We start from the raw sequence: 12666 nt of genomic DNA on the forward strand, positions 1-12666 counted from the left end.
TTCCCTTGCACTGTGGACTGAGAGCCCAATCCTATGCATCCTATCCTTACTCACTTACTGAGTAATAATGAGACTTACTTCTATTATAGATTTACTTATTGGGCTTACACCCAGGTAAATGTGGATAGGATTGCAGCCTGAATCTGCCTAGCTGTTTATTTAGCATTTTTAATGCCATTACAGAGAAAAAGGCAAATGATTTGTAGAAGAAAGAGGACCTTCTTTGGGCATCCTCTGTAGAGTTCTTGGAGTGTTAGTTTTTCCAATTATTCACAAACATCTATGAAAGCTGGTTAGTTTAATGGCTCAGAGACTTAGGGCGCAATCCTAACCAACTTTCCAGCACTGGCATAGCTGTGCCAGTGGGGCATATGCTGCACCTTGCAGTTGGGGGGGGCAGTCATAGAGGCCTCCTCAAAGTAAGGCATTGTTTGTTTCCTTACCTTGGAATTGCATTGCTCTTATGTCAGTGCTGGAAAATTGGTTAGGATTGCGGCCTTAGCTATGAACTAATTAAGACTTCTCCTGGTTCAAGTCCTCCTTTGCAATTAACTTGGCAAGGAGCCTGATACAGGCAAGCGAATAGCCTCCCATCTTCAATATGGGGAACATCATTAGGGTTGTTGTAAAATAAAAGTGTCAACGGGTTTGTAAGGACAAACCTATCCAATATTTTTTAAATCTGAAAAATCCCCAATTTTGATCAAGGGAACAAGTTCAGTTGTAGGAGTGGTAGTGAGCTTTCAGAAACATTCTTTGCTTTCCTATCATAGTGTGTCACCTCTTTCCTTGACCAGTATCCTGAGTTGCCACCTCACTCTTGGGCGTTCTTGGTTGTAAATCAGGCAAATGGCAAATTCCACACTCCACCTTGCTCTGCTTCAGTGCAGAATGTTGCAAGCCATTCTTCACACTCCTTGGCAACTTTGCTGCTAATTCAGAGGGATGGAGGGAGATGCTGAAGTTGAGCAAAACCCTTTGGCCTACTAAAGGCATCCACTTCCTAACTGAAGAAAGTTCAGTAATTTTGTGTGGAGTGTGGTGGGGTGCTTTGAGCCTGACAAGGCTCCTAAGGCCATGTTTGACTTCCCTTCTGTAAGGACTAGGGAGAGAACGATGGTGAAGTACTTTGAACATTCTAGAGCTCTATATAAATGTATTAATAATTATTTACTACCTGAACTTATTGGAAAGCGCAGCACATTTCCTACAGCTTATAGCCAATTGTGCAGTAGTGCAACACTAGAAGTGTGTAGGTTAATAATAATAATAGGGAAGAAAAATCAGAGAAAATATCAACACCTAGCTAATATGGGGTTTTGTCCAAAGCCCAAGAGACAGCAGAAGACCAGTAGTTGTGACCAGTGGTCAGCATGGGAACCATACAATGCTTGTGTAGTTTATAGGAGTCAGGTGCCAAGGTCAACATGCCTCACACTCTGAAAGTCTTCCCTCTAGAAGTGCCCTAAAATAGTGACTCTACTGCAGTTCCATTGTATTTGCTACCCTTTGCTGTATGAGTAGTGGAAAGCTTCCTGCTATTAGCATTAACAGACAATGGTTCCCTACAAAAGCCTGTATTCAGGATACAGTGAGCTCAGGATTTTACATGTATAGTTCAGTGTGGCCTTTATATTGAAGTTTAAGATAGTGGATTCCAGATAGGGTGCCATCTTCCTGCCCCAGCTCTACATAACTCATTTCCATTCCAGAGCAGAGCAGTAGGGATCATTTTACTTTGTTAATAGGTCATCTTAAAAATATTACACTTCTTTGTCTTTAAAAACTCTCCCACTTATTTGCAGGATGTAATGTGAATATAGAAGTGAGTCACAAATTAACACTCAGGGCCAACCCAAGCAGTGGTGGTTTGGGGGGGGTGGTCAGGCGCCATGCCTGTGGACCTGGTGGGGGCGGCTGTGCCCGTTGCACTGCCTCCGCCAGCCCTCCAAAGTTGTTTGGGGGCAGGCAAAGCCCTGCGCTGTGTTGTGGGTACTCTGAAAACGGCCTTTGGAGTGCCCTTAAACAGTACTTCAAGTTTTCATTGGAAAACCGGAAGTACTGTTTAATGGTGCTTGAGAGGCCTCAGAAGGCTTTTGGTGCACTAAGGAACATCGCACAAGGCTCCATGGGCTGGGTAAGTATCCCTTGGGGGGCTGTATGTTGCAGTCCTGTGCCCCAGGGTCCGCAACTGAACCCAAGACACTGTTGTACCCCAGCTGGAATGTCTGAGTAGTGCCCCTTCTCCTGTTAATTATCTGTAGTCCTTTAATGGAGTCATATTCCAACTCCATGAGATGGCTACTTCACTTGGCTTAATAGTAGGGGTTGGCACCTTGATTTCACCAGTATAGTGCCTCTAAGGCCAGCCCAAGACATCTTAAGGCAGCATGCCAAATGTGGCCCTCCTTAACTGAGGATGTGCCAATCTCTGCTTCTCCCACTCTCCAATGTTCTAGCTCAGCACTCCCTTCCCCTCCACATTTCTTCTTCCTTTCTGTTCCCTTTCTTTCCTGTATGTTCCCAGGGAGTGTATCTTTCTTCCTATACATTCCTAGGGAGTGAAAGAAAGAGGACCAGTGGAGGCAAGTAGGTGGACAGAAATGGGTGCCCCCCCCCACACCAATCTGCTATCTGAGGTGACTGCTTCAGATGGCTTCATGGATGGGCCAGTCCTGAGTGCCTCTATTCAATTGGATCTTATGGAGCTTGTGCTGCTCAGATTTCAGATTTTGGGTGCATGTTTTTTACTTTTTAGCATTTCACAAAACACATTTAGTTATTCCAATTTCTATAGTTTCTAAACATAGACGAAGAGTGGCCCTGAGGAGAGAGATTGTCATTTGGACTTTTAATTTTGAAAGTTTTTATCTCCATTCAGCTAAGGACATGTTCTTTGGCTACAGGCAATTCGTTGCCTCTCAACCTAATTTTCCCATTTGTAAAATGGCTAACAATGCTTTATCTCATAAATTTGTTCTGCTGTCAAACAGGAAAAGGATTCTAAATATTTTATATAATGGATATATTAAGGCAATCAATAATTCTTATATTTACTATTCTAGGCATTGCAACTCCCACACATGATATTCTATACAGTACACTTGGAATTCTAATTAAAGAGTGGAAGATTTATCATACTGGGGAAGGATACTTCATTGTGACTCCAAATACCTATTTTATCTCTAATAATGCTATGAAGAACAACAGAAGGGCCTTGTTACAGGAGAATTGTCCAATGGAACCTTCCATCACATACCTTGTAAGCATGGAGGACTCTACAGAGGTTATAAGAGATAATTTTCCTGTCACATCACATTGTAAATCCTGTCATTGTTTCCCTGAGCAAACTGTGGCGAACGAACAGAGACCTCAGCAGCTAGGGAGCAATGAGCAGAATGGAAAAAGTCAAAAAGAGTCTTGTGAATCCAGACTTTCGGTTCACAATCCAACCACTGATTCCATCACTGGCAACCGTTCTTGTGAAACTGCTCATTCCACACATACAATGAAAGAAAAAGAGAAGGTTAAAAAATTTGGCCTTAGTCTTTTCTGGCGCCACACCTCAAAAAAAGAAAACCCCAAAAAAGCACACTCCTCATTTTCAGCTCAATTTCCTCCTGAAGAATGGCCAGTCAGGGATGAGGATAATTTGGATAACATCCCACGTGATGTTGAACATGAAATTATCAAGCGCATCAACCCAGTGCTAACAGTAGACAACTTAAATAAACACACGGTGTTAATGCAGAAAATTGAGGAGGAAAAGAAATATATTAATAAAGGAACCTCTACAGAAGTGTTGACAATGAAGCACAGACATCTTTCCAAAGGGGGCACTCGAAAAAAACAAATTAAGGCTACAAAACATCACAGGAAAATGCAGCCCAGTAAAGAAAAAGAAATTAGTAAAACAGACAGAGAATTTAAAACTGATGAATTAGCACTAATTAATGATAAATTGGAAAACTGTGTAGAACATTCAGTGTCATGTATTATAAATGAAGCCATAACTTGTGATAAACTGCTGTGTGAGGATACAATCAATGCTGAATCTCACTTTATATACAAAAAAGAAATTGACAATCCATTTCAACATATTCCACATAGAGGAAACAAATCTGCAAAAGGACATAAAAGTCAGAAAAATGGTAATGTAAAGTACAAAGCTCCTAGGTCAGAGAGGAATTTCCCAAGGTCCCAGTCTTTGGATTCCTCAAGAACTATGAACTGTAAAGCCAAACAGGCCCTCTCTGTGAAATGTGATGATGAAGATGAGAAAAAGCAACAATTGGCCACTGATTTTGCTAGTCACTACCATCACCACCATGTCCAGGACCATTGTGCTAAATACACAGATTACCTACAATACCAAACAGATGGCGAATTCAGGTGCTTGAGAGACAGTGTAGCCTGGAAACATAATTTGCATAGGGGGACAAGCCAGAATCATAGGGTGGAGACTCACATAGTGTCTAACAATGATGTACTGATAGAAGAAGGAAGTACTGAAAGAAAGTGTCGACAGTCTTTCAATCAAAGTCACCCATGTGATCAAGCTGCTACATATGGCTTACCTGGTCAGAATTCAGATTACCTAAAAAATGCTGATCTTTCTAGAGATACAGATACTGTTCAGCAGTTGAAACAGTCTGAAAAAATTGTTGGTCACAGAGGTGGTGATTGTTTAGAAAGTGAACTAAAATCTAATACTAGCAAATGGCTTGAATCTCTTAACCCACAATATAAAGGATTTACTTATGATGAACAGACTCTGTATCAAAAAGTTGATCATGGTGATGCTTGTAGTTCTCTGTACCATGATGATGAACAACAGGAACTTATGGAATTACCCAAGTTCCAATCCATCCAACTCCCATATAGTTCCTCTGAACCAAGGAATTTGAACAACTCAGAACAGCAAGATCTAGGTACGGATGCATCAGCAAGCAGAAGTGTTCATTCTCATACCCGAGGCTTCAGAACTGATTCAGACAAATTTGATTCTTGTGAACATGAAGGAAATGAGTGTCCTAATCTTAGTAGATCAAAGGATAGCTTAAAAGAGTATCACAAGCTAAACCTTGAAGGAGAAAGTTGCGTCTGTCATCAGGTATCTCAATATGCTTACAAAAACAATGAGAGAGCTGACACTGCTGAATGTGGGCAAATATCAGATGTTAGTAAAACCTGTGTGTTTGATTTGTGTGACATGCATGGCACAGAGACTAGAACTTGGCAGAAATCACTCAATGAGGCGGGTGAGAAATTAGCATCCTTGACATTGTCACCAAAAGGCAGGGAAATAAAGACAAACCTTGTGGGAAAGCCACAGGATGTTGCAGTTCTAAAGCAGAATATCCCACATGAACAAAACCACTTGGAAGAAATGGGAAACCACAGCATAACAGGGGACAGTGGAATAGATTCTCCAAGGTAAGAACAAATATTAGAGTGATATTATTATTTGATATTAAATATTTTTGTGTCTTTTTGTGTGTGTATCATAAGTGTCACACGTACTTAAGTTTTTAAAAATTACCTTCAAATAATGTGTTATGGAAAACTGTTGGTGATCTATTAATATACAAGTACCTGTCTTACGAGCCTCCCATGAGTGTGTTTTGACCTTGAGATGCGGAGGAGCAGAGCTCCAGTCCTGTCTCCGCCCTGCCCCTTGGTACACCTCCTCCTCGCCCGCTCCCCAGAATGCCTCTTCTCCACCTCCCCTACACCCCCACCTACCTCTCTGCTGCCTGGTGGTTCAAGCGACCATGGAGTGGCGGAACAGCGGCAGTCCACAAGCACTAGCCCAGCACTGGCTGGCACTGGGCTAGCCCAGCTGGGCTGGTGCTGAGGGCTGCAGATGTGCCTTATGACACTCAGTGCCAGCAGAGGATCAGCAGTAAGAGCTCAGGATTGGGGTCTAAGTTCACTCTAATGTTGAGAACCTAAAGGGATAACTGTAAGACAAGACTGAGTTATTCCAGTAGGCCAGAGGTGGGCCAACTTTCAACTTTAGGAATCTTGGACCTTTAACCATTGTATAGTGTAGCAGCGCAAGATGCTGCTCTGGGGAGCACCCAAGGCTTTTGAGGGCCTTGGTGCTTGGTGGGAGACACACAAGACTATATCTTGTGGCCTGATGGGAGAGTGCTAAAAGCAGAAGCACTCTGAGGTTTGAAAGTTAGATCTCGAGGCAGCAAAGCGTTAGAGCAATGAATACAACAGACAGGTATAGAAGCGAGATGCAGAAGGAAGGCCAGATGCAGAAGGAAAGCTTCTGAGATTCAGCCTTTTCTGCCTTTTATTCCTTCTCCAAACATTACACAACAGGCTGGGGTTTTCCATTCTCTCATCTTGTTTACAATACTAAACCATGAGTCAATAGTCTGCGTAATAGGGACTTTTATCTAAGAGGATGTTAAGACTCACACTGGCTGTAACCAGTAGTCCTCTAAAGCTTAACCACAATACATTCCTAGATATGATTCTTTATAACATCCTGTGTTTACAGGCTCTGGGCGAAGACACTCAGCGTATCCTCAAGGCCAAGAGTGTGCTCTTGTTCAGACGCAGGTGTGCCTGTGTCATTATTGTCAAATACTGCTAAAGCATCTTAAAGCCCAGCGCCTGTGTATTCTATATTTACTACAGTATAGGAAAGAGAATTTAGCAGGTGCAGCTTGTCATCTATGAGATAACAAGCTGCATCTGCTGAAATTCTCTCTTCTTTACAATTGTTAAAGCTTCAGGATTCCTAAAGTTGAAAATTTGCCCATGCCTGCAGTAGGCAATATGTTGTAGAATGAAGCTGTAGCACAGTAGATGGAAGGAAAGCTCTCTTTTAGTATTTTCATTAATTATGCACTGACTTCTGCTACACATTGAGAGAAAAAGGAAGTCTGAAATTGCAAAGAGACAAGGAGGTCCTAGTAGGTGGGGGGAGTAAGTAGGTACAGAAATGAGGCATAGGTGGATGAGTAGTAGCAGTCATGGCAGAAAGGACTTGCTGAAACTATGGAGGGGTGGGATTAATGCAAAGTGCCAGCAGCTGTAGGAAGGAGAGGAGGAAACCCTATCCAGTTCAATAAGCCATGCAGGGTCAGCCTGGATGGATACAAAAGGGCAACTGTATTCAAGAACTACTGGATCTTACCTTATGCATTATTTTGCCAATAGTGGCAAAAACTCAGACATGAAGTAGAAAAGAGCCTATCTTTCCATATTTTATCATTATGGGAACATGTTTCTTTGGGAAAATTCAGCAGAGATAAATGTAAAATTCTGCATTTGGGTAGGAAAAATCAGAAGCCAACATATAAGATTGGGGATACTTGCTGGGTAGTAGCAAGTGTAAGAAAGATCTAGGTAGATCTAGATCTAGTAGACAACTATCTGAATAGCAATATGATTTGACAGCAGAGAAGGTGAATGGAATTCCCAGGCTGCAGCAACAGTAGTATCCAGATTGTGAGAAGTAATGGTATCACTGTATTCTGTGGTACCGTTACCACTCTGTCCTGTATTCTTACTGTATTTAGTCAGATCTCTCTGGGAGTATTGTGATCCGTTCTGGATGCTGCAATTTAAGAGGGATATTGACAAACGAGCATATCCAGAGGAGGGCACCTGGGATGGAGGTATATAGGAGGGCACCTGGGATTTTGTCTGTAGGTTGTTTTGGGGGAAGTTGGTCATTATGAATTTTTGAATATGGATAAATTAGTTAGTGAATCTTGATTTCTGCAAAACATTTTTCTCTAGAACACAAAGTCTTGCATCTGCTAATTCTGCCATCCTGGATGGATTGAAAAAAAGAAGAAGCTTTTTAATGAATTTGGAAGGCATTGAGAAGACTATACAGAGTGGGAAGACGCTTACAAGAAATTCGTTGCTTCAGTTGACTCCAGTCATGAATGTTTAATTTTTTTCCACCAAAAATTGGTGTTTCAAGAATTTATTGTACATATGTTAATAGTTACTGTAAATATCAACTATCAAATATATTAAAGAATGTAGCAACAGCCATGATATGCTTCTCATTTCATGTATGAAAAAGTTGTAATAAGCTATTTCCAATGTATTTTTATAATATTATATTGGTTATATTCTTGCCCCCCCCCCATTTCATTTTGACTATCTCCACTAGCTAGCGAGGATGTCAAGCAGTGTTCTAGTTGTTACTGGGTGATTGCATAAATCAGTTGAAGGCTATGATTCTAAGGCTGCAATCCTAACCACACTTTCTTGAGAGTAAGCCCCATTTAACAAAATAGGATTTACTTCTGAGTAGACATGGTTAGGATTGTGCCCTAAGGCTGTGTAGAAAACAGAAACTGATATTTGCCACTTTTTCTTCATCAATGTAGTTCTGATTCCTGTGTTGTATAAGCCTTCAGTTTTGACCTCCCCCAAAGTTTCAAGCAATCTGCCTGCTATTTTATTGTTCAAAGTACTGCTTGTACAGTATTTTTATGTATTTAAAAGTTCATTTAGTGCCTTATTTTTTTTTTTAAAAATCACTTTTCTAGTTGAAACAAAAATGCAACTTATACTGTAAAGGCAACAAATAAATGAAAAAAATTATACTGCCACAACAAATGTTGCTGTGATGTTGCCATCTCCTGAATCTTTGACTACTCAGGTTGGGATCTACTGGTTGATGGAAGCAGCATCTTTAAAACAATCACTGGAGAGGGAGGCAGGCAAAAACACTACATCTGCTCCTTCTATTGGGCAATAATATTGTTTTAACAGTAAATGTTTACAATATACTTTTTTGAGGTGAGCTCTATACCAGAGTGTCTAATTAATCTGTGGAACTCCTTGCCATAGGATGTGGTGATGGCACCTGGGATAGATGCCTTTAAAAGGGAATTGGACAGATTATTATGGAGGTAACATCCATCACAGATTACAAGCCATGATGATTATAGGCAACCTCCTGGTTTTAGAAGTAGGCTATCTCCATGGGAACTGAGCCATTTACTCATGAGTAGGCAACCGTGCATGCCTCAGGACTTATTGAAGGTCAGGCAAAGGGAATGCAAGGTCCCAATATGGTTCCAATCCAATGAAAATGGAGCTCAACAAATGCTCCAGAAATTGCTCACCACCACCACCATAGTAAATAGGATAAAATCAGAGGATTGAATAGCTGGTAAAGTGAATTTTTTTTTTAGTCTCAAACCTAGGTGGGCCTGGATAGAGTATCACTTTAAAAAGTATCACTTTTAAAAGCTTAAATGGCTAGAGAGAAGGTATGTGAATGTTTGCAAAGCCAATCTTGAACATGCCTGAGTCACATGGGGAAGGAAAAGGAACCTAGCTCATTATTTGTAAAGGTAAAGCTACCATCACATGCAAAGCTACCATAAGTCCTATAATATGGATATCTACCATGTTGAAGCACAGTAAAAGCTATTTTTGTCTTGCATGTTGAACATGCATTACGACTCTTTTATCCTCTCTGGTGTTGTCTGTGAGAAGGGAATAGAGTTAAAACAGCCTCCAAGTTTATACCTCATCTGCTTTGGGGATGAGGCAGGTCAGTTGATTACTAGAGCTTAATTATTCACAATAATTGAACCAATGAAGTTCCATCTTATTTGAAGAAACCTGTTCAGAGTAGGGTTAGGACCCTAAGTTACCCAAGGGGACAACTTAGTATCACACAAGTTGGAGAAGGACATCACTTCTGGGGCCACCACACACTGAACTAATGCACTTATTGCAGGAGAATGCTGCTTGGGAGGGGTTTATTAGGTATCTTCTAGGCTCTGAATATGTCTTCTGGTCTCCATCTCATCACCACCCTGTCTTCCTGGGTTTCATGTGTTTGTTGAAATGTATAGTTCTCAAGCAACCTGCTCAAGCTGTGTCCCCATTGGTGGTGGTGGAAAGGGTTCTGATGATGAAGATGTTAGTTGCTCTTCTTGCTACTTGCTGTGAGCAGATGCCATCTGAGAGCTAGTGGATACAGCTTGGATCCTCAGAGACAAGAGAGTACATGAAGCACCCCACTGGTATAGAGTGGTCAATGATCAGAAACTCCACTACCAACTCCCATGCACAGGGGTGTAGACTTACAGCCCAAACTTATCCCCACTTACCTGGGAGTAAGCCCTATTGACTCTAATGGGACTTACTTCTGAGTAGGCAGGCATAGGATTGGGCTGTGAGGCACAAATTTTGTAGTCTCCACATCATTGGTCAATGGGAGTGGGAATTCATGCTTTTTTCACTAGACAGTGCCTTGAATTCCCATCCAGGGATTGTTAACTGAAAATAAATCTCACTGAATGCATCAGAGCTTACTTCAGAGTAGGCATGAATTGGTTTACTTTCCAGAATTGTTATAAAGATAAGAACATAAGAACAGCCCTGGATCAGGCCATAGGCCCATCTAGTCCAGCTTCCTGTATCTCACAGCAGCCCACCAAATGCCCCAGGGAGCACACCAGATAACAAGAGACCTCATCCTGGTGCCCTCCCTTGCATCCGGCATTCTGACATAACCCATTTCTAAAGGTTGCGCATACACATCATGACTTGTACCCCGTAATGGATTTTTCCTCCTGAAACATGTCCGATCCCCTTTTAAAGGTGTCCAGGCCAGTCGCCATCACCACATCCTGTGGCAAAGAGTTCCACAGACCAACCACACGCTGAGTAAAGAAATATTTTCTTTTGTCTGTTCTAACTCTCCCAACACTCAATTTTAGTGGATGTCCCCTGGTTCTGGTGTTATGTGAGAGTGTAAAGAGCATCTCTCTGTCCACTCTGTTCATCCCCTACATAATTTTGTATGTCTCAATCATGTCCCCCCTCAGGCGTCTCTTTTCTAGGCTGAAGAGGCCCAAATGCTGTAGACTTTCCTCATAAGGAAGGTGCCCCAGCCCCGTAATCATCTTAGTCGCTCTCTTTTGCACCTTTTCCATTTCCACTATCTTTTTTGAGATGCGGCGACCAGAACTGGGCACAATACTCTAGGTGTGGCCTTACCATCGATTTGTACAACGGCATTATAATATTAGCCGTTTTGTTCTTAATATCCTTCCTAATGATCCCAAGCATAGAATTGGCCTTCTTCACTGCCGCTGCACATTGGGTCGACACTTTCATCGACCTGTCCACCACCACCCCAAGATCTCTCTTCTGATCTGTCACAGACAGCTCAGAACCCATCAGCCTATATCTAAAGTTTTGATTTTTTGCCCCAATGTGCATGACTTTACACTTACTGACATTGAAGCGCATCTGTCATTTTGTTGCCCATTCTGCCAGTCTGGAGAGATCCTTCTGGAGTTCCTCACAATCACTTCTGGTCTTCACCACTCTGAAAAGTTTGGTGTCGTCCACAAACTTTGCAACCTCATTGCTCAACCCTGTCTCCAGGTCATTTATGAAGAGGTTGGAAAGCACCAGTCCCAGGACAGATCCTTGGGGCACACCACTTTTCACTTCTCTCCATTGTGAAAATTGCCCATTGACACCCACTCTCTGTTTCCTGGCCTTCAACCAGTTCTCAATCCATGAGAGGACCTGTCCTCTAATTCCCTGACTGTGGAGTTTTTTCAGTAGCCTTTGGTGAGGGACCTTGTCGAACACCTTCTGAAAGTCCAGATCACTGTTAGAAGGGCTCTTTTGGCTTAAAACTTGTAGCTTTGAGGCTGAAGGCAGAACAAACTGAAATTGGCTATTTAAATTTCACTCCCCCACTTCACCCACATTAAATTTCCCCATCCCCCATTAAATTTCACTCCCCCACTTCATCCACAAATTTAGGTCTCAGTATTAGTATCAGTAACTACTGCAACAATATCAATAGTCTTAGGGCCTGTATTAGAATGGGGAAGATCTGGTGAGGAGATAGCATGTGGTGTCAGCAGTGGCCCCTTTAAGAGTTAAGGCCTGGGCTTTGAGCAGAGGGTGTGCTGCACAGCTGTAGACACTAGAGGCAGCCATTACAGGATATAAGGAGCACCTGAGGCAGAGTGCGGGTTGTAGGTGGAGAGCCCAGTAGGGAGAGGAGACTTACTGACAAAAGGACTGACTTTTTGGCTAAACTGACCTACTGAGTTGTGGACTTATGGATTGACTCATGGCTGTACTTATTGGACTGATTTTTTGGGACACTAATTCATGGACTGGCAAGTGAACAACAAACCAGCACTCTGATGGATGGCCTGGAGGACAAACTGGTGCACTGACCTATGGACTAACAAATGGACTACTCAAACAGACTGCTGAGTGCTGGAAAGCTGAGGTGTGGCTGCTTACCTGAAAGGCCTGCTGCTTAGAGAGCTGGAACCCTATAGACTTACAGGCAAACCACCTACTGGTCCCCTTCCTGCTGCTACAGGCAGATTTAGCTGTAGTCAAGCTGGGGGAACTAATTAGCCTTAAAGTGGGCATAGGATCTTTAGAACAGGGAGCTTGGCAGAACACTAGTAGAAGGAGGAAAGCTTGAGGGACTAGAGACTGGATTAATGGCGAATGGACTACTGGAACTGCTGATGGACTGATTGGTGAATGAACTTTGGAGACTGCTGGAGCAGAAATTGCTGAAGACACTGAGATTAGTCTTTGGCTGCCATGCCCAAGACCTGCAGAGGACCAATGTGCTGCTATAGTGGTGGGAGGAGCTGCTGGCAGGAGAGG

General features: G+C 42.4%; 1 protein-coding gene across 1 annotated transcript in view; it reads left to right on the forward strand.

Annotated features, from left to right (window-relative positions):
* The window catches only part of STOX1 (storkhead box 1), a 32388-nt gene extending 24461 nt beyond the window's left edge, over positions 1–7927 (forward strand). The window contains exons 3-4 of the mRNA XM_066622273.1: positions 3066–5436; positions 7768–7927. Coding sequence (XP_066478370.1) covers positions 3066–5436; positions 7768–7927 — 2531 coding nt within the window. The remainder of the gene's footprint in view (positions 1–3065; positions 5437–7767) is intronic.
* The last annotated feature ends 4739 nt before the right edge of the window (positions 7928–12666 follow it).

This window comes from Tiliqua scincoides, chromosome 3 (assembly GCF_035046505.1).
Source record: "Tiliqua scincoides isolate rTilSci1 chromosome 3, rTilSci1.hap2, whole genome shotgun sequence".
NCBI classification, from domain to species: domain Eukaryota; kingdom Metazoa; phylum Chordata; class Lepidosauria; order Squamata; family Scincidae; genus Tiliqua; species Tiliqua scincoides.